The sequence below is a fragment of the Aphelocoma coerulescens genome, chromosome 1, assembly GCF_041296385.1.
Source record: "Aphelocoma coerulescens isolate FSJ_1873_10779 chromosome 1, UR_Acoe_1.0, whole genome shotgun sequence".
Lineage (NCBI taxonomy): Eukaryota > Metazoa > Chordata > Aves > Passeriformes > Corvidae > Aphelocoma > Aphelocoma coerulescens.
Window position 1 is genome coordinate 30,426,718 of NC_091013.1, and position 22,883 is coordinate 30,449,600.

The window sequence follows — 22,883 nt, forward strand, 5'->3', positions numbered from 1 at the left end:
GTTCCTTTGCTGCACTGTATGTTCTCTTCTGCCCCATGAACATCCCTCCCTCCCTTGCAAAGTAAAAATTTGTATCTTTCTCACCACTGCTACCTACACAAGTCCCATAGAGGAATGAGATCTGCTGCATGGTTTCCAATGCTATCTTTTTTCCTTCTTACTGTAAGTCACCATAACTGTGCCTTTCTTCACAGAAGCACGAAGGTTCTCCCTGTTCTCCACTACCTCTGCCAGCACCTGCTCCAAAACTCACATCTGTGGTTGCTGCTTCCAGCTACTTACTGCACACTGGAACAAGCATCAACTCACATCTGTCTTCACGACCAGCTAACGGTGCTCACCCAGCTGCACCTAAGCATGTTTTACTGAGGGAAGCCTTCAGCGGGTCATGGATGACTGAGGAAAACCAGCAGCTCTGAAGCAGCAACTGGAGCAGAGCCAGTAGGACTCTGACCAGCAGTTGTCTGGTCCCGAGCTCTTTAAGCTCAGAGAGTATCTCTCCTTGCAGAAGCGGAAAAGCTGTGAGGCTCGAGGATTTCAGATACCTTTGTCTGTAGGAAGCAAGTGAAACCCTGAAACATTTTTCAACTTACAGCACACCCCATGCCTTCTGCAGATGAGAGTGAAAGGAAAGGTCGAAGTCTGGGACCACAGACTTCCTCCTCCTCCTCACACAGAGACCAGCCTAGTCGGAAGGAAATGTCTACTGTTTATCTCCACTTCAGAAAACAGACACAGCCTGTGGTGAAAAAACACAGGCAAAGCCCAAGGGAAACCCTGGGGATGAAAACAGCAACTTAGCCTCAAACCTGGTCAGTATTTGTGGCTTATGACTAGGAAAGCCTGGCTTTTTTGGAGCCACGCTTTTATGCTGTGCAAGCTCAGGACTGCCGTTCATTGCACTCTTGACAATAAGCAATACCAGCTTACAAGAACCACGTGCCTGAAGGTGGCGTGGCAGGAGGGCACGTTCACAATGCACCCAAGCTCTCCTTGCACAACTTCTTTCCGGGCCCACACTCACATTTCTAAGATTTTCACTCTCCTTTCTCTGTAAAAGCAAAACTGCAATTCTCAAAAGGGCAACTGCATCAGGAGATTGGGCTTTACAAAAAAAAAAAAAAAAGAACAACAACAAAAAAAGCCCTCAAAAGCCCATATTTATTGTCAAAGTCTCTAAAATTATGAGATTTGACAATAAGACTTTTGTTCTTATGGTAACATGCAACTAGGCAACATGCAGCTTGACTTCTGCAGCCAGTAGATATTCAAAGTACTTTCCACATACAATAGGTGTCAATTTGACTTTATTTAAGGAAAAATGGGGAAAAAACAGTAATTTCCATAATACACAGAAGACAAGTTAGATAGCACTGCAAAAAAAAGGCTGAGTGTTTTACTTGTCACCAGTCTGCTTTGCAGCTCTACGATTAGTAATTTTAATGCAGTTTGTCATTTTGTATTATTGTTTAGCATCTTTATAATCAGCAGAGTTTGGGGTTATAAATCACAAAAAGTGTACTACTACTACTATGAAAAACTAAAAAACCCACAAAAATCACTTTCAAATAAACCATAAATATGTGATGCACATTAGTGTAACAAAACCATTTTTGTAAACATTTTCTCCAACATAACATGTGCATAAGATAAAAAATAAAAACACTGCAGTCATACAAGTTAGGGTTACTTTGACTTAAAGATACAGAAAATTATTACTTATTAAAGCTTAAAACTAAACCTAGGAGCTTTTCTTTTCTTCTTTGCTTACAAAAGCACTGTTTGAAGAGTTCGATGTTGGTATATGAAGTGGTTTTGTAATACTGTTTTTACCTTGCCATGTTGGCACTTCTGTGGAGGCAGAAGCTGCCAGATGGGCAGACCCACTGAAGGAAGGAGATTTCCACCCTCCCCCGGAGCCTCAAAACTTCAACAGCACATATCCATGACCTGGGCATCCCTACAGCACTGGAGCATCTTCTTCTAGGTGAATAGCATTAGCTTTCAAGGACTAGATTAATTTTGACCACATAGCACTGGAAGATTTAAATCACGCAGACTGACATTCGATCGAATCAGCTTCGGCAAACTACACTACAGGGCAGCTCTGTGATTACACCCATGTCTACCATCACGTTGCATTTTCAAGTCCCCTTTAGTTCATTATAGTACAAAAGGTTGATCGTTCTTCTGGCTGACCACACCAGGCCTGAAAAGAACACATCCTTCACCTTCAACACTATCCAAAAGTCATACAATTAAAAAAAAATAGTTCTAGGTATTCCTCCGCCAGCAAATGTAAGGCTTTCTTGAGTTTTGATTCTTTTTGGGGGGTGGGGGAGTGGGGGTTGCTGTGTGCACACGCATGCGCTGGAGGTACGCATTTACCGCTCACTTTTCAACCATCTACGATGTTCGAAGGAGAGTCTTCAGCAGCAGCGCTGACTGGGGTTGAAGGATTTACAGCAGTCAGATTTGACACCAAAAGAAGGGTCTGTTGAGTCTGAGCTTTGCACACTTGGTGCTCTTGGCTCTTAATTGATTGTGTGACCAGTCGCTCGAGCCATCAGCTTGACTGAATTGAAGAATACGTGTTTAAAAAGCCCTACCTGTCATGCCATGAAGGAAAGTTAACCACAGCAGAAGACAAAGCCCATGAAACACTGAGAGCCTGTTCACTGAATGAACAGCTTAAGGCAGCTGTCAGCAAAGTACCCCACCAAAGGAATTAAGGAAAAAGAAAAAAAAAGAAAACAAAAAGGAAAATGGCTGAATTGTGACACTGTGCATTATTACAACACCAACAGATTATTATACACTCAAGAGTTCTCAAGTAATGAACATGTAGCCACTAAACAAATTATTACTCTCAAGACATTTATTAAAAATGTCAGAACTTATTCATAAAATAAAACTGACTTAAAAAAAAAAAAAAAAAGAAAGAAAAAAAGCCAGAGCTGGGATCTTACATCTAAACACAGGTATACGCTGTTTTTATGAATAAGCAGTATTAACTACATTCTTAAAAGAGTTTTAGTGCATTGCATTCTTAAAAAAGAAAAACATCACCGCCCCAAAATGTTTCCTACAACATTTAACAATTTATAGAACTAGCCTAGTTACTTTTACCTGCCTGTTACTAAGCCCACGTGTTAGAAGAGTGAAACCTCTGGTTTAGGCTAAATTCAGACTTCTATTAAGGATGAAACTGGTTTAAAAAATGCTTGCTTTACCAAATTTTGTAAGCAAATTACATTAATCAGTGTCTCACTGCCATACCGCTACAACTATTGCCCCCATGGACTACTCTCTCCTCCTGCTGAAACTCGCTATGCAATAACAGTCAGAAACCTTTCAATCTGGTAGTTTTGGTATTAAGATTAAATTAGACATTAATGGTTTTCTTCTAAAAACGTATAAACTAAACCACCTCTTTTATTTTATGCATTAAAAACAATGAGGTAGGCACAAAAAATAAACATATGTAGTTTGGATTTTATTTCTCTTTTTTTTTCTTTTTTTTTTCTTTTTTTTTTTAGTTCTGCGAGTGCAGACTGTGGTAAAACTGTTGTTGCACTTCTAGGTTTAAACAAAAATTAAACCTTTAACTGAGGCAGTGCTAATACTGTGACATAACCAAGTTCTGGCCTAACACAGAATCATTATAGAAAATGAATTTTTTTTTTCCTTTTTTTCTTTTTTTATCATCTGCACATGTTTCAGGCAACACCTGGTACACAGAAAATGACTAAAGTTATTGGCCAGGCCAAAATAAAACTGCAGAAACAAAAAAACCTTAAGAATTCCACCCCAAGCCCCTTCCCACCCTCCCTGTCCCCAAGAAGAAGTTATCCTAGTCACTGTGTCTTTCACATTTTATAAATATTAACTTCTTAAAACCTGCACCTTCCTCTTTGTCCACATATTGTCACATTACAAAAAAGAAATGTCAATTAAATACATTGTTAACATTACTAGACTAGATCTGCCCTGTTTCAGCCAGTCTGACTCTCTACACCACTTCTCACCTTCTCTTGCCTGCCTCCTGTCCACTCAACAAACAGCATGTTCATGGTAAGCCTGGTTTGTTTTTCTTCCTTTTTTCCCCCCCTTCTCTGTTTTAACACTAACAAACAGAGTCCTTCAAATCCTAGGAATCCTGGAGCTGAAGGGAAAAGAAGACCTGTAGCTTTCTAGCGTGATCCCAAATCTCAAAGACATTGTAGCACCTGATGGCAATATCTTTACAGCACCAGCTGCGTTGCAGCCTCAGTTGAAAAACATAAAGAAACCTAACACCAGTGATGCCTGCACACACATTTACACAGAGTGCTGCATTCGTGCAGGTCTGTACTCCAGTTGAAAATAATTCCAAGTTATGAAGATCTCAGACTCTGGATGTCAGCAATTCCTCTCCAAATCCCACCGCTTCTACCAGCTCAGAAGTGAAGTCCTGCCAAGGGTCATGAAATAGACTTGACTGCTTCCACCTGACCGCACGGAGGCAAAGAAAACCTGCAAAGAAAAGAGATCAGCAAATTCAACAGGTAGGACAGCACTGGTTCTAATGTGCCTTCACTGTCCCCAGTATTTGCAGTGCAATTGCAGTGCTGGTCTGGGCTGGTGGGGATGGAGTTGATGCTCCTCATGTGGCCTGTGGGTTCAGGGCTCTGCATCTGTGTTAAACAGTGTTGTTAACACACCAGTGTTTTGGCTACTGCTGAACAACACTTCACAGTATCAAAGCTTTCTCTCCAGCTCCCTCACCCCTAAAAGGCAAGAGGGCTGGGATGGGCAAGAGGCTGGAAGGGGACAATGCTGGGACAGTTGACCCAAACTGACCAAATGGATGCCCCATAATATAGAGCATCATGTACACCAATAAAGACTCAGGGAAAGGGAGAGGATAGGAGGGACATTGTGGTGATGACATCTGTCTTCCCAAGAAAGCATTATGTGTGGAAAACATCTGAACATCCACCTGCCCATGGGAGACCGTGTATTAATTCTTTACTTTGTGTGGCTTGCACTACAGCTTTTGCTGTCTTAATAAACTGTCCATATCGCGATCCATGAGTCTTTTTGCCTTCTGACTATTTTCTTTCCCTTCCATGGGAGAGGGGAGAGAGCTTGAGGCTGGCTGGGTGTTTAGCTGCTGGTCAGGGTCAACCCAACCTAAGTACTCAACTGAAGCACACGTTTATCACCTTGGAAACAAACTTGGTGGGAGGGAATGTACCTTGTCATTGCGTTCACATAAGAATTTGAGTCTTTGTGCCCTTTTGTGCATGAACACACCATCCAAGTGTCCAGTTTCCACCGACCGGATTTCGATAGCTTTTTCTCCCCAGCCCATGATCTGGTTAGATCGGATGTATGCTTTGGAGAGAAAACAGCACATTAGGATGGGCAGAGGGCAACAGGAAGAATGGAAAAAGCACAGAATATCCTGACACACTCTAGTTAAAAATTACCTGCATGTGTGTTATTGTAGCTACACACATGTTCAGAGTGCTATTTCTGTCCTCAGAACATGTACCTAAAAAATACCTTTTTTTATTTTAATTTCTTTTGCATGCTTTCTATGTTATATACTTCTTCCTTGAACATTCGTAACAAAGGAAGCTCTATAACCTTTAATTAAACTGAGGGAACATTGAGTTTTTACACAGGCCTCTTCTCCAAGTCTGGGACAAAGAGATGGATTAATTAGGTGTTGACTAGGAGAAAGCAGAAGCCAAGGTTTAAATAGACTAAGCCCATCCACTACAGTGTGTCCCAAGCACCAGCTCTGTGTCTTACATGTTATTTTCCCTCCTTGAAGGAGTTTGTCAGCAAAAACAAAGAATGAGAGGGAAAGGTAAAACTAGAAAAAAATTACCTAGCCGCCCTTAATAGGAGTAATACTTGAAAAACTGATCTCCTTGCAAAAGCCAACTGAAAATCATTCCGTATATCTCTCAAGAGGTTCACATTAAACTCTCAAAGTAGAAATATTATTTGACATACTGCATTACTTTGTGCACAAATAAAGCAACAAATCAAACATTTTTCCTTAGTGTCACAGGGGAACAAGATTAGTAGTAGTGTGAGGAAAATAATCTATTTTTGACAGGAGTAAGAAAATTAAATAAAAAGTATAGTCACCAGCATTATGCAAAGGTATATTCACAAAGCAATTTGATGGATAGTCTTAGGAATGCTGTCAAAAATAACATATGGGGAACTTAATGAAGACTAAGCTGTTGCCTCTGATTTGTATTCTAAACAGAAAAATAAAAACTACTTCCTAGCCAGAAAAATTTAAAAATACTTAATTTTGCAGTACTTTCCTTTTATAGAACATATTCATATTAGTTTTCAGTGAAATTAAATCAAATTATCTACTACAATATAATGTACACCAACAGTGCATATGCCATCCTGATGGAAAATGATTTATTTTTAAATATTTTACTAGTGCTAACTGGGCCAAATAGTTTCTAAAAATTGCCAGATGAGATGTTCAAATGGTGTTGGCTGCCTCAGTGCCATTTACCACTTCACAAGCATTCCAATCTCCAAAGGTTCTGGAATTGCCAGCTGATATATTCTGCTTGCTTTTAGATCTAGTCAAGAGTTAATCAGCACAGGAGTGAACATGCTGTGCATGAAACTTCTTTAAATTTCCTCCTCCATTGTTGTTCCTGCTGCTCAAACAGCTATCAGCAGTCATCTCCCAATATGTGCAGGCATACCACAGCCCATAAAATGCAATGTGCTTGCCCAACAAAAGGAAGGTGTGACCACAGCCCACACTATGCTCCGCACTGAATTACAGCAGCACAAGCAAGAGGGATTCTGGTGTGTACTTGTGTACTACACTTATTGTTCTCACTCTCAACCTTATTTTGAGCTGGAGAGATGAGTAATCTGCAGGTGAATTAAAGACATCAAATGAGGTACACCTTTTGTTATCTACATGGACTTACCCATAATATTTTACTCATCTGCCACTTTATATGCCTTTATACTGAAAGGTTTCCACAACTTTGTGGCTGTCTAGCAAAAAATTCTGCAGCGGCCTACAGAGGTCATGGTGAGTTTTTCAATCATGAACTCCACAATTTGATTGTTTGGGTTTTGTTCACAAAAACTTCAGCCAAAACAGCTGTTTTCCAGAAATAATAATACAGCATTGACTTCAGATGCAGAAGCAGCACACTCGATGTTCCCTCCTTCTACCCATGTGCACAGACTCACACTCCCTAAGAGCACATTGTACATGGCACACCAGAGGCACTTACCAACTGAAGTTGGCATTTCCCCCCACTGCAGAACCACATCCTTGGTTATCCTTCCATACGTGTTGACATAAACTCCTTCATCCTCGTAGCAGACCAGTAGCTCCATCCCATCCGTGTTTGGGAGAATGATGATTGCGTGAGGTTGGATACTACTCTGGATCTACAGAGATAGAAAGAGGAAGCTTCTGTTTTAATGCTGCAGATCCTGTGCTAGAAGAAAGAAATGGGTGAGTTTTGGTTTTGGCTGACACATCAGGGATTCACAGAATTATAGAATGGCTTGGGTTGGAAGGGACCCTAAAGATCATCTAGTCCCAAATTCACTCACGTTAGAAGCACTAGATCTGCTCCCCTCGAGCTAGACACCACACACAGTGACCAAGACCTGTAAACCCTTGGAGCATAAATTCTCTCATCCTAAGGCAGACATCTAAACCAAGGAAAGATTAATTCCTCTGTAGGAGTGCCTATTTCTTTTCACGGGCAGAAAGGGAGCCTGGAGCAAGCACTGCAGATGCAGACCTCAGATCTCTGCACTGCACTGAATAGTGCTTGGGGTGGCCCATCTGACACCTCTGTGTACAATGACCAACAGGAAATCTTGGTAACTAAGGCCACCTGGCCTTTGCCAACACTTTTGAAACCCATCAGTGGGCTGTTGTGTCATTTGTGCTGCTGGGCATTTGCAGGGCACTTGGCCATTCAGCTGCTACCCCTGGAACAGTCACACTGGTCCACGTCAGATCTGAGTGGGCAACTCCAGACTATAGAGACATACTGACTGTGACGTGAGGACTGACAGTGAGGCACAAACTCCATGGCACATGTGGCCATATCTGCTTAGACCCCTCCATCCAATTTACCACTGCAAACATCTGGCAGTGATCCACAGGGACAGCCTGGCACATTGGTCATTTGGGGAAAGGAGAGGGTTGGAGGTGGGGGGGGGAGGGTGTGATCCACCAGAAAGAAAGAGAAAAACCCAACCACAGCAGCAGCTCTTACATGTGTTGGTAGATAAATATCATAGACCGATCCCGAATCCACATCAACAGCATGGAAGCCAGCGCAGGAGCCATAGATCACTTTTAGTCTCTGGCCCTCTTCTACGGTTAGATCCACCAGCAATGGCTTATGTACCAATTCTCCAAATGACTGTGAGACAACCATCAGTGAGATTTACTTTAGTGCTTAGAAAAACAGTGGGGTTTATAAAAACATGCTCGCATGCACACATTGTGGGTTTATTCCTCCACATCCCTCTGGTCCCTAGACACCAGACCCATTAAGCTAACATGTCTCTCATAAATAAGGACAGATTACTCTGCAAACTGCTGCATTTCAATCACCTAAGCTATTTTCTGTGGGGTTTACTTGGCCTGTTTGCTTTTTCAGTAAGAATTGTTTCCCCCAAAATTCAGCACTCCTGTAGTACTTACTTCTATCTGCACAACCAACAGTAACTGTCTGTAAATCAGCCTGGCAATTATACCAAGCCAGCTAATTTCATTCTAGCAGCATTCAAAACCAGTTTCATAACAATGCTGAGTATACTCAGAGTAAACAAAGACTTGTGATATTGTGTCATTATTAGCTTATGCTTGGTTACAATTTAGACCTTTAAGTGTATTGTCTCCTGGAATTAAAAAAAAAAAACTCCTAAATTAAAATATAATACAAAGTTTGTGGAGATTTACCAAAGAACTTGGAATATGGCCATGATACAATGTCAGAACGTTTTTGTAAAAGGGATAAGTGCAAGTGGTTATGAGAAAATCCTACCTATGGCTGAAATATACTGTTACCTTAAAGGCCATAAATTTATGGTATGGCTTTGGTGCCCATGCATAGACTTCCACAGAACTCTTCAATGCAATTACCAAGAACTTGATTCTTTCATATTTTACTGAAATTAAAGAAAACAAAAAATAATTCAGCATAATTACAAAGTCATTCCAGTTACATCAAGAAAGAAGACAATTTATGTAAGTATGAAGAAATACTGAGAGTTTTAAGTAACATTACATTTTAGGATTGCTACTTCTATGAAGTTAAGCTCTTTGATACATTTATGCTACAAAAGTCATTACTCTTATTAGCAACTGACCATGTAACCATCTTTAGAATTAATTAGTCAGTACACACTTATTTCCACTTATTTTTTTCCACATTGGACAGTGCTTAGCCATCAAGACAAGAAAATGAATTTTCAGACAGGGACATTCCAATAAAAGAAGGCCGTGACTGTGGAAGAGTCCATTACTGGCAGTTCCAGTCACAGCACTGGCAGTGGTACTTTGAGCTGATGGAGAAACTACCCGGAGGAAAGGAGGAAGGAAAAAAAATTTACAACATAACTCAATTTCAAAAGCAAAAGGCAAGCTTGATATTGGAGCACTTTCCTTTGTCCCTAAAGTCTGACATAACTTATTTGAGAAAAAGAAGAAAGATTCACAGAAATAATCAGAAATAAAGCGTCATTACAATAATGATCCACACTACTGCTTGCTCTTTTAGCTGTGCAGGAAAGCAAGACTACTGCGCTGTAAGTGTTAAGGGACGTGACACTTCTTCAACAGACAAAAAAAATTCTCTCAACCTCCACAGCTGTACTGACTAAAAACGAGCTTTTGTTCAGTCTTGTCTAGCTTACAAGACTTCCTGGAATTTTTTCACGGGGAAGAGGGGGGTGTTGAACAAAACCACCTCATCTGTGAAAGGGGACATTTGATAATTCTTATTATTTGCTCTGGGTGCTATCTGGGAATTCACCCAAATCTTAAGTTTCAAAAGAGCAATTTCTCATTTAGAGGAGCCAAAAGTTGCCTGAAGCAACCGAGATCCATAAATACCACTTCACCCTGACATCGGAGACCCCTGTTGCATCAAAGAGACAAGGAAGTGATCAGTGCCAGCTGCCTCGGTGACAGCGTCCAGACTGCAAGCCCAACTACTGGCAGAGCTGTCCTTCTTGGGAACTGAAGCGCAGCTGTCAAAGAGGCCTCTCACTACCTGAAAAAGTCTACTGTATTTCTGTGGTTCAGAGGGAAGTTCAGTGCCAGGCTGCAGCCCAGGGTAACAAACCCCTCTTCATCTGGAAGAGAATGCTCTTTGTTTCAGACGCTTCCCTGCTGGAAAGCCTCCCTTCAATAGCTGTTGATGTATTGTTAACAGGCCACTTCATTATGCTGCTGACACCCTGGGGTATGATACCAGAGAAGTGCATTATTAATTGTTTTCGGGGTCAAGCTCCTGGTTCAGCAGTCACTTACTGCCATTGTTATTGATTACGCCCCATTAGCAGGTTTTTCCAAGAGCACGAGCATGACAGGAGGAGACTGAGAACAGTTTGATTGCTGCTGCTCCACACCGACTGACACAGCTGGAAAGGAACTGAGCTGGCTCTTGGGAGAAAATCAAATCAGAGGCAACATCCAGTGCCCATTAGGATGCACCATGAAACCGAAGCAGCAGAAAGAGCTCTTGGTTCATATTCCCACCTGCAGGGCAGCAGGCTCACTGTATACTCCGCTGGCTGTGAATGCTACATGTCTTTCACCAGCTTTGGTGGAAGTTTCTATAGCCAAATCCATTTAAATTACTTAAAACCTCTCAAAGGGCACCTGCCTAATGAAAACACACTTGATTCTGTAACTGTACTGCAGCAGATCTGAGATGGCATTAGGGAATTTCATGAGCTAAGGGGAATCAATGAATCATCCTGAAGGTAAAGACATGCCTCTGTTCCCAGATACTTCCCCAAAGCTCATCTGCTACCTGGGCTTCCTTTCTCCTCCCACTCTTTCCCCAGTCTCTAAAATCTAATTAAAGAGAGACTTTTTTCAATCTATTCCAGCATGTAAATTCGTCATGGTACAAGATCAGGGAAACCTGTTAGCAAAGAAAACAGTTGCTGGGGACAAGAATCCCTCTATTACCTAAAGGGTCTAATAGACCTGTTGAAATGTTACCAGCCCTCACTGCCCATATCAGCACCCTTCTGGAAGCTGCATCCATTACAGGAAGGAGACAGATGGGATTTGCACACTCTCCAGTTCCCAGCCCATCATCTCACCACAAAATCCCTCTCATCTTCAATTTAACCCTGTAACTTGCCATCTATTTTGGTGCTTTGCCATCAAGTTCACCCTGAGAAACAGGTAAGACAGCTAGAAATAAAACCAACCAAACTTTAAACCCAATAGCTACATGCACTGCAGTTCCCTTTCTCAGCCATCCTTTGTCCCAACTATTTGATTACTGCATTTGCTACTCACCAACTTTATAGTGCACACAGCCTTCCAAGTCGCCCACCGTTGTCCAGCCCTGTTTCTTTTCTACTTCAGGATCGTTGTGAAGGATTTTATTTCTTAACCATGACAAATAGTAAACTCGCAACTTGTTCTTCTTACCTGGCCACAAAATTAAAACAATGGTTTATCTCCATAGGAAGGTACTTGCAAAAAGCCCTACCCAGGCAAACAGAAAGCCCTGCAAAGCAAACCCAAACAACAATGACGGAGAAAATGCTGCAACCACAGACATCTCCCTTAGCTTTTACATCAGTAACAGCTTCACTCCAGACTCCACCCAGACACACACTTTCCCGATAATCAATGACAGAGACACATGGCAATACTACACGAACATAAATGACAAACTCAAGGGAATAACTCTTCAGCTATCTGGTTCTCAGGACCTAGACAACTTCCACTAGAACAGGGAATTCCCACAACAAAAGCACAAGAGAGTCATGCACTGAGATTAAAAAAAAAAAAAAAAAAATATATATATATATATAGCTGAGTCAGAATGGCTCTTTTTGACATAAAACTGTAGGAGAGCAGCAGGATGGAATATGAGACCTGAAACTTCATCTGCTTGCTAAAAGCTGATGACTGCTTTGTCAGCAGCCCTTCCCTTGAACTGCAAGGGTGTAATACTTATCAGACTGCACACAGAAACTGTGAAATGTGTTTCTTCTCCACAGGTGAGAGAAGCTACCTGCCCGGGCTGCCCTATCTTCAACTGACAATGCATCTGCCACATCATCAAAATACACCTCAGTCTTTTAACTCTTGATAGGAGAAGGCATCTTTGAATGAATGCAAGGTTCATGACAAACTTTATCAGTGATTCTTTAACAACTAATGGCCCACAAAGCATTTGCTGAACTAGTGAGAAGATGGTCCTAAATGCACATACACAAAGCTTGCATCCTCTTTTCTCCAGCTGCTTTGCTGCTTGAAACCATTACAGTTCCACAGATGAAGCTGTGGCTGAGGAAGGGAGATCACCCCTGCTTTGACTAGGAGCTATTTAATAAGGCTCCATGAGGTCCTTGTGAAAGGAAAGGAAACAGGAGGTGCTCTCAGGGACCCTACTTGTCAGCAGGGTAGCTCCATGCTTGTTCTTCACCAGCCACAATGAAGTGCCACATGCCTGTCCAGTGTTTCTCAGCTGCTAGAGAAGTCACTGCAGTCACTGCTGGGCTGGCCAAGCGACACTGTACGGGTCTGTGCTGTCGAAAGCCACTTCCTATCAAGATGGTCCACCTGGCAGCCTGCCAGCCAGATCCAGCTATAGAGTTCAGCTAAATGTCTTTAATTTGTCATTTAAGTTTTCACAGGATGCCTGCTGACAGATTAGTTCACAGGTGGCTGCTCAGGGGATACTGGCTGCAGCAGTGAGGCCCAGGCATCGAGACCATCCTGCTGTGCACAGCCAGTTCCACACTGAGCTAGCTGTGCTGGAGCTGGCACAGACCCCCTACCCTGATGGCAGGGGATCCCCAACAGAGGTAGGCTTGTCAGGAAAAGCATCTGCAGGGGCTGAGGCAGCAACATGGGGAAGCACAGCTTGCAAACAGGCTTCTCCAACGACTCCAGCACCACAAGCCATTGCATTAAAAATACACACAGTCTAAAAGATCTTTTTATGATTACTTGGATGGGAAAGGACAGGAGGAAAAGAAGAGGCAGTTTCAAAGTAAAAAATCTGTTCACTGAGCTTAAATTTGAAGTGGAATTGGAAAGGTGATTGCAAATACTGGATCTGTCACTCAATTTTAAAAGCCCTTCTGTTCTGATGCTGTGCAATGAAATGTGAAGTAACACTGCACCATCTTTTGTTTCTCTCCATTACAAATGGGACTATAGATTTGGCAGTAAATGAGTACCCTGATTTACTTCCTGACTTAATATTTATTAAGCCATGTTTCATAAAGGGGTAAAGCCCTACCACTCCTGTAGCTTTCTCAAGATTTGGAGGACTAGAGCAGGAAACAGTATTTCCAGAAGTCCCACATGTAAGGAAAGGTCCTTCCATGAAAACACTGCAAATTATAGCCACAAGGGCTCTTTTAAAAACACTGAAAAATAGGAAACATAGTTCATATCAGAAGCTACTGCAGTTCTGGGCAAGGAAGAACTCAGAGGGCTCAGGGTCAGTATAATGTTCCAAATGCTTTTAAAACCATCGTGAGTCCCTGTTCACAAGGAGATAAATTCTGCCTCAGATTTTTCCATGGTTGTAGCTTCCCTAGTAGCTTAGTCAAACTTGAAGATTCAGAACAAACAGTACACATGGGAATTTCCCAGCACGTGGTTACATTTTTTCCTTTTGGTTCACATGATGTGCACCAGGGTATTTCTCTCCAACCAGAAATATTTTTCAAAACAACTGAGAAATATCTCAAGTGTGTTCCCATTGTGTTTTGGTGTCTAGACCACAAGGAAAAGTCACAAGACAGGAAATTCCTTTGCATTTCTGAAGCCTGACATGAAAAGAGCAAGACCAGTCAGCTATATAAACATGGCTATGCATGTATTTCAACAAGTCATGCTGCTCTTAATGTTCCCATTTGGAGTGCAGAGATCAGATCCTTCTCCTTGTAAAGCTCTACCAGTCAGTTTAAACAGCTCTCAGAAATCTGGTCGTTTTTATTTTTTGCAGGGGTCTAATCCTTATGACCACTGAATAAGAAAGAAAACTCTGCTCCAGCCATCAAATGAACTAATCAGACAATGAATTCTATGAGAACTCCCAGCTTGGATTCTCCCACAGACATAGTTTCAAAGGCAAAGTCCTTTTCCCTATATTGAGTTTTTGTTTTTATTGTTACTGTGGTTTTTAATTATTGAGCAGGCAGATTCCAACCAGTTCTTCCACTTTGTCATCTCCTCCTACCTTCCTGGTGCCACCATCAGCCAGTTGGGCTGGCAAAACCCTCAGGGAGCCACAACTGGAGCGTGTTCTGTATGCACGTTGCCACTCTCTCCTCCAGCAGTTTTATGACTCTGCACTGTATCACCTCAGCAGAAGAAACTATGTTTTTTGCCTCTCAACAGCATGAACTGAAGAACCAATCAACTACTCTTGCTTTACCTGCAAGGCTTTCTTGTACCATTTCTAGAAGGCTCAGTATCTCAGTATCAAAAGCTTTGTTGTCAAAAAGTTCTGTACTTCAAATATAAATTGGGTCAAGAATTGATATAATGTTTTCAGACTCAAGAGTGTGTCTATTAAAAGCAAGTTTAGGTGACAATCCTCTTAAAATCCTAACACACTGCAGCTTCTTCGCACAACGCAGTGACACCTTTCAAACCCTACCACCATCAGCACATCACTTCCCAAAAAACTCAGGGGAACATACGGCTGAGTGCACCACAGTGAGCTGAACAATGCTCCCAGCGAAGCTGCAGCAGTGCAGGGACAAAGCTCAGAGACAGTTCAATAACTAATCTGCCAAAACACACCATTTGCAGAAACATAACTTCATTCCAGCATTCCAGTTTTGTCTGGAGAGGTGAAGCAACTCATCACAAATAAAAAGATACTTAGGGAAGTACAGCATGAGAGTAAAAAACTGAGATGTGGAGCACAGAAGCCAAAAGCAGGATATAAGGGGAAGCTTGGGTATAACAGCATTATGGTTTCACTGAATATGCTCCCCCAGAGCCCTGCCTTTTACCGGGCAAGGATGCCTCTTCTGCCTCATACTCCAGTAACCTCCCATAAAACACAGGAGATGGCACAGACACAAAGGCACAGAACAAAGATCAGCTGATTTCTTAAGGGTTAATGTAGCGTGTCTCCACAGAGGAAGCAATAGTTTTGAAGGAAACAAAGAAAACGGATGTGTCAGGGTACTCCAGTTGTGACTGACACAAACATCAATAAACTTAAAACAATTATACACAAGACTGAATCACGGACACTTGTGAATTGTGTAGCGTATGTTTCAAACCAACAGATTTTACACAAGTTGGATTATACAATGTTTTTGTTTACAAGGTCTGCTATAGTATAAAATCTATCAAATGGTGCCTTTCAAACAGCTTATATTTTAACATACAGCACTAGACATCAAAAGGACACACAGCAGGTTGTGTATTTTTAAATGCTGCCTGATTCATCTTTTTCTTTTTATAGATTTCACAGCATAGCTGTATCTGAGAATGCAGCAAGTGACAAACCAACAAAATTCAGTTGTTCCAGACAGAAACAAACCCCATGTTGATGACAGCAGTATGGGCATGGGTCTTTGGATCTTGGTAACACAACATGGCTAATGCATTAAATTCCACTAAATTGTCTACTGTGTGTCCTTTTGAACAAGTGTTGGGAGAGCCAGAGATCTCCTCCAGCAGACTCAGAGAGATTCTGGAGCCTCAACAAAGTTTAGGTGGGTCTGAACAACAACAGCAAATCCTGTGAGAAACCTCATTTAACATCCTCTCCCTGTCAAACATAGCACAGCAAAGACTTATTTCCCAAACAAACCGAAACAAAAGGAAGGTAAATGGCAGAACAACACCAGTGAAGAAAGACTAACAATGCATCACATCAAATTGTCTAACAGCAGGTTAACCTTATGCCATAACTTTCTGGAGTCAAAGAGTCTGCAATCTCAAGCTTCATACAACATATTTCTCATCAGTACACACAAAACAAACACAAGCATCACCACTACCCTTCATCTCCCATTAATATGTCATTCCCAAGTTGTACCCAGTGAGAGACCAGGCACCAATCTCCCTTCTTGCTCTCTGGTCATTTCCACACCGTGTACACACTGTACTCCTCTCTCTCACACTTTTACTGCACATCACTCTTACTTCCCTATCTTGCAAGAGCTTTCCCCATTCTACAGATTCTAACACACAAGAAAAATGTCTTTAAACACAAGTAGCACACTGTGTTTTGGTTAGAAAGAGGCCAGGTTGAAGGCAATCATGACAGAGGGAAAGAATGTCGTTTTCCCAAACTTCACAAAACATTAACTTCCAGCTCTCAAATACTGAACAAGGGAACAAAGCCACACATTTCCCCCAACTTGTGCAGCATTTTTAAATGTCACCCCACAGAAGGAAGGACAGGGAGCAACCAGGCATGGGTGTTGTGTGGAAAACGATTCACTTGCAGAAATAAACTGTACACTCAGAGAGGTGAAATGATGGAAAACCCACTGACTTCAGTCAGGACTTCCCCCTCAATACACCGGCTGCCAAGAAAATCTTTCTGCCGTGCCATGCCAGATGGAGGAAAAATATAATGTTCAACAGTTAACTTTACCAGAAATTGTCACCAAGACATTCAGCCCTTCAAGTACATCCATTTGCTGGAATCGTCTTCGATTGATGAGTGGATAAACCTTCCCCTGACCACTTCTGTCTAGCAGCATCAGACCACTTTCAGTGCCCACCAACAAGTTCACTCCTAGAAAAAACAAAGCCAGAGATCCAAGTTAGTAAGCACCTTTTCCACATATTCTGATGAACTGATGATTGATAGAGCAACTGATTTGTTTCAAGCAGGTCTAACCACTGCTGACTGGGTCTCAATTGCCTGCAGCCTAAGCTCTTACGATGCAGAGGCTCTCTACATTACCTGCCCACAGCCACTATTGACACCAAACGGTGTCCAAGAGAGTAAGAGACTGGAAGACCACAGAGAGCTTTCTAGAGCACCAGTTCCCAAACAAAAAGGCATGCTAATGTTGGAGGAAGAGTGAGGCACAAAGTAGTATGCAAGCCTGTGCTGTTAGGGGGGTGGTAGCAGGATGCTTTTGACATGGACATGGCAGTAAAAACAGTTCCCACCGGGAGAAACAGATTGTGGTGCAGCCCTCCTGTAAAAGGATAGGCACTGGGTTTGTTCCCAGCTTCACACCAATCTTTTCCATTTGAATGTTAAAACTAGAGGAACTACAGTAATCTCGTGTTTCCACAGGCTTCTCCTAAAGATCAAGCAAATATAGACGAGAGAAGTCAGTAGTCCAGTTTCTTTATACAAAGTTCCAAAGGCCCATTGGAACACTTTCCAAGAGACCATAAAACCTTACTATTTAAAATCAATTACTTTTTTTTACATCATAGATATATATGAGACTAAGTTTTAAATTCCTATTGTGTTATCACTCTTAAATTTTATAACTATTTATTTGCAATAGTGTTTAAGTCCAAAAGCTCACAAATTTTGCAGAGACAGTTCAAATACACTACAGGAAATGGAAATCAAACCAAATGTATGACTCACTTTATTAGGCTTCCATATTGCAATCCCAATATAAAACTTGCCATGCTTTAGCGCAATAAAATAATGAAATAAGAAAAGCAAAATTCACACAAGATCATCATAGTTACACTGCTTAATGGTCTTAATCCCTAGTCAGACAACCCCCCCATACAACTATACTGGTGCCAATGGACCATCTGGGCTGATCCCATAATGAACCTTTTCTGATAGAGCAGGTGTGCCCAGTGCCCAGATGTGTGTGTGTGTGTGTCTCAGTGCAGTCTGCACCTACAGCAGTGACATGCCTTCTTACAGTACTGAAAAAGGGCATTACTGCTCACCTAAACAACACCCTGGATACCAGGCATGGGAGTGGCTTGCAAAAAGGAAGGCCTGACCCAGGGGACACAAGGTATAACTGAAAGGGGAGAGAGTATTAGGGGGAAGCAGAGCTGCAGCCAGGAGGAAGTAATGATGGGGGCTGAGCTGCTGGTGCTGAAGCACTCTTAAAAGCCTTCAGGTGGATGAGAAAAAAATCATCATGCATCTCTCCATTTTCCTCTCTCTAGCCTTCTCAGTAAGAAAACTTTAGAGGTCCCAGCAGCCCCAAGGCATTTTTGCTTAGATTTACTCTTCTGCTACTTCTCCTGGGAGGCCTGTCACCCTCCAGGCTCTCCTTTAGCTGCTGACACCTCCTTCTTCCCTCTGCTGCCCACCTCTTGCCTCTGCATCCCCCACATGGTTTGCACTAATCACAGAATCACCGGGAAGAGACCTTCAAGATCACTGAGTCCAACCCATGCCCCAACACCATCTCAACTAAACCAACAGCACTGAGTGACACATCCAAACTTTTTTTAAACACTAGCTGGATCCCATCCCACAGCCCCCATGGGCAATAGGCACTTCACCCAAGAGCATTTCACACAGACTGTCTCTCATACTGGGAGACATTCTCAGATTGAGAAGTGGCAGAAGGATGCAGGGAGAGCTGGACACACACGAGTCAGGGCTTAGCACAGGCTGAAGCAGCGCCAAACCAGCCAAGGAAGTGCCCAGCAGCTGGTCTCCTTCCTGCAGCTCCAGTACCCACTGACTAAAGCTATAAGCTTCAACATGCATTTCTGCACTTTTTCCAGTGTGGGCTACAATTCAAAGCAAGCCATATGCAAACTGCTTCCTCAGGGTCCCTTCCCCTCTTTGCACAACAGGGCTCCACTGCTGCCGCCTCCACCCTCACCTCTCCTGCCGCTGCCTTTGTGGTGCAATTGTTTCTGCTTTGAGTTCTCATGCACACCTGTCCCCGACCCCTTCCCTTGGCTACATGTACTTGGAGATGAAACTAACAAGGTACTACGCTGGTGGCAAGTAGTGCTTGAATTTTACAATGCGGACATCCTCCTTACTCACAGACAGCAGAGCTCTTCTACTGCCACCCTACAATTAAGCAGTTCTGGCTTTTTCAAACAAATGGAAATGCTTCCTGAAAAAGTACAGGCTGTCTGTGGAGGCTGGGTGTAAAAATCTATGTTACTGTATCCATGTCATTAACATTGACTTTCACCACTCAAAACTAGAAGACACAGTATCAGAGACCTAATGCAATTAGCAGCTTGCCAGATACTACTGGCATTACCACTGGTAAGGCTAATCAAATCAAAGCAAAGCAAGTCCCCCTCTTTTTGAATAAAAAGCATCACCATGAAATGGTTTAATTTTCTTAAGGGTAAAGGAAGTTAAACCTTACCAGAAAGTAAACATGTGTACCAACTTGTATCACCATCAGTTTGGCCCTAAATGATCAACAAGGAAGGGCTGTGTTACAGCTGTAAAACACCTCTTTTAGGATTTTACACCTATTCTTTAAACTACCCTAACAGTCAGATGCATAGATCAAAGAAATATAAAACCATTAACATGAATTGCTACGGGCAAAACAAGGCAGATCAGAGAAATTATGAGTCATCTTTACTGACACCATGTGATTTCTCTCTGATTTGCCCTCTCACAGCCTGAAAGTTTACATTTGCACAAGTCTTAACTTTATCAGACAATTTTTCACAGGAATTCAAGCAGAAATAGTGTTGGGGTAAAATTTCTTACTAGTAAATTCTGGAAATAAAGAAAACAGCAGATAGGAAGACAAGGTGTTGGGAGAGCTATTTAATTGACACAGTTTTGCAGGCAAGAAGATTGGGACAACAGTACTGTTCTGAGAAACAGGAAATGCTGGAAATAACGCCAAAAGAGAACTAAAGCCTCCGAAAGAGCTATAAAAATGTAAAAAAGAGAGGGGACTGTGTTACCTGTATAATAATCATGTGACTTAGGGCAATGGCTAATCCTCTTCTTCCTTAGTTTTTAAAATGAGCTGCATGTGCATTTACAGTCTGCCAAGTTTAGGGATACTAGATAATATGTATGTAACATACACAAGCATCAACTATTAACATTTAGATAATGAAAAAGTTCATGTACTCCCATAGATTCTGGCCAAGAAACCAACAACAGAGAAAAGCTTTCACTGGGTGTTGCAGCAGTGATTCCACACTGTAGCAGGCAACAGGCACTGCTCTAAGCCTGATGAAGTGTGGAATCCTGACTGTCTGACACCAACACAAATTATCCCTAGTGACAAGAAGACCAGACACACTTAGTCAGCTGACATCTCGTACCCAGCTTCTCTCTGCAGTAATCACTCTTAACAAAGCTAAGTCTCAGAATGGAAAATATTTCTTCTATCCTTTTCCCTCTTACTTCCTACATATACTGATGACTGAGGTGACAAGTCATCTTACGCAACACATCTTAATCAAGCCCTGAAACAGTACATTAGCAAGAGCCTGAAGAAGATGATTATTTTTCAGAAGAAATACTCTGTGTGCACCAGGTGTACACTGCAAGGACTACTATAAGCTCCCGAAAGCTGCAAGAGATGTACTAGGGCTCAGAGAGAGCTGAAAAGGACATCCTGATCAACTGCATGAAGCCTCTCCCAGACAACTAGTGACAGGAAAAGAGGACACTGCCTCAAGCTGCGCCAAGGCAAGTTCAGGTTGGATACCAGGAAGAACTTTTTCACTGGTTAAGCATTGGAACAGGCTGCCAATGGAGGTGATAGAGTAATCATCCCTGCAAGAGTTCAAGAAACAACTGGATATAGTACATAGTGCCATGGTCTAGCTGATCTGGTGGTGTTAAGTCAAAGGCTGGACTTGATGATCTCAGAGGTCTTTTCCAACCCTAATGATTCTATGATTCTCAGTCTAAACTGTGCCATCAGAAGCATGTATGTACCAGTGGGAAATTATATCAAACCAGAAAACACAATAATAATCAGGTCTTGCAACAAAAAAGATGTAAAAGCACTGAATAAATGCAGAGAAACAGCTACAGTTTTGGAGATACATTATCAAAGGCTGCAAGCTCCTACTGGCATGTCTACACTTCAGCAGTGCAGGAGGCAAAGGAAGAACACATTTGCATTACCCCATAAGGCCGCACACAGTATCTCAGAATTGAATCTCTTCTTGTATTTGCGAATCTCTGGTGTGTCACTCTGTGGCCGTGTATTTGTGGGATTCACATTGACAACTGATCCTTTCCGCGTAGGGTCTTGCCTTATTGCCTCTGATCTCATTGCTTCACTAGAAAATCCTACTGGAAGAAAAAAACGTAAAGCGCATGTAATATCCCTCCAGTGCTAGACTCTGGCCATATATTCCCTACATCATACAACTCAAACCAGTAACTCAGAATACTGAGAAAGTCTTTCTTTTTTTAAGAAATGTAAATGGAAAAAGAAAATAAACTATGCAATCCATTGCAAAACAAATAAAAAGCATGATGGTAACATTCTTAAGTACTTTAAAGAGCCACTGAAATCGCTGAACCCTTTTTTCAACTGTTGTCTTCAGCTACTTTACTTACCCACAGAAGTCACAGTTGTCCCACTAGATGGAGAAATCTGTAGTAATCGGGGGTCTATAAAAGGTGTAAAGGAGGAGGAAGATTTGTGTTTCTGGAGTGTGTTACTAGCGGACTGAGTCTGCAATGTAAATTTCAACTTTATTAATATTAATGACAATAAAAAGCATGGATAACAAACACCAACATTTTAAAGTCACTACAGAATTATGCTACAGAGCCTCCCCAAGCTTTTATCCTTCCTTTATTAATACACAATGCACTGCAGGCACCACACCTGAACTAGATATATATGCACACTGCACATGTTACAGCAAAATGTAATTAGCTAAACTGTCATCCCTGAACCTCAGCTGCTAGCAAAGCTTTTTAGGACAGACCACTACAATTAGGCACAAAGCGAGGGAATGTCTCTCCTTTTGAAAATCTGCTTAAATGTATGTATACTATTTTATCTGCACACTGTCCACTACCTACAATTTTTGAATTTATGAAGCATCTCCTGTCTTGAGGTAGTTTAATATATTATGATGTTTGATCTCTTGGCTTGTGCAACAAAATCAGAACCACGTGGGATCAAGCATTCACTTCTATAATGGACTATGTTTCAATGTTCACTACTGTTCATTCTCCCTTTTTTGTTTAACCTGAGCCTCTTGCCAGAAAGCTGCAGCAGATTCTTCCACCTTTATTTGACAAAGCAACATATTAAACCTGTATCGAACAAAGGTGCTCATTAGTGTGAAAGGTGTAGCAAACAGTGATATGACACTATGAATATGTAGTGGATAAAATCACTGGTGCTTGTTGAGTTATGAGGTCTAAACATGAAAAAACATAAAGAAAGAAGACAAGTGAAACAATGAACTGTTAAAAGTGGAAATGAACGACTTAAAAACCCTTGCCAGTTTAGTATTACAGTGACAACATATCATACTGAAGCAGAATGGGACAAGTGGGGAAAAAAAAAGTGTGTACAAATATAAAGGGTGTGCATGTGGTAAGCTATACCAAGCAGTACTGGGTTTTTGCTCAGTTTTATGCAAACATAGTTACAAAACGCTTCTTTAGCATCAACTAATCTTCAACCTCTGATCTTCCTAAGCCTCTACAGAAAAAAATAGCAATGGGTCTTTGGAGTATATCCCTCCC

The 22,883-nt window shown here is 41.8% G+C and overlaps 1 protein-coding gene across 10 annotated transcripts in view; it reads right to left on the minus strand.

Annotated features, from left to right (window-relative positions):
- Nucleotides 1-1,290: 1,290 nt before the first annotated feature.
- The window catches only part of MAP4K4 (mitogen-activated protein kinase kinase kinase kinase 4), a 167,291-nt gene continuing 145,698 nt past the window's right edge, over nt 1,291-22,883 (minus strand). For 9 of the 10 annotated variants that reach the window (XM_069005685.1, XM_069005630.1, XM_069005675.1 and 6 more), the window contains 9 exons: nt 21,735-21,852; nt 21,294-21,464; nt 16,863-17,006; nt 11,564-11,698; nt 9,092-9,192; nt 8,292-8,441; nt 7,287-7,446; nt 5,240-5,379; nt 1,291-4,515 (listed from right to left, as the gene is read on the minus strand). In XM_069005685.1, coding sequence (XP_068861786.1) covers nt 4,432-4,515; nt 5,240-5,379; nt 7,287-7,446; nt 8,292-8,441; nt 9,092-9,192; nt 11,564-11,698; nt 16,863-17,006; nt 21,294-21,464; nt 21,735-21,852 — 1,203 coding nt within the window. In that variant the 3' untranslated portion in view covers nt 1,291-4,431. The remainder of the gene's footprint in view (nt 4,516-5,239; nt 5,380-7,286; nt 7,447-8,291; nt 8,442-9,091; nt 9,193-11,563; nt 11,699-16,862; nt 17,007-21,293; nt 21,465-21,734; nt 21,853-22,883) is intronic. The other variant, XM_069005615.1, reaches the window with a different exon arrangement.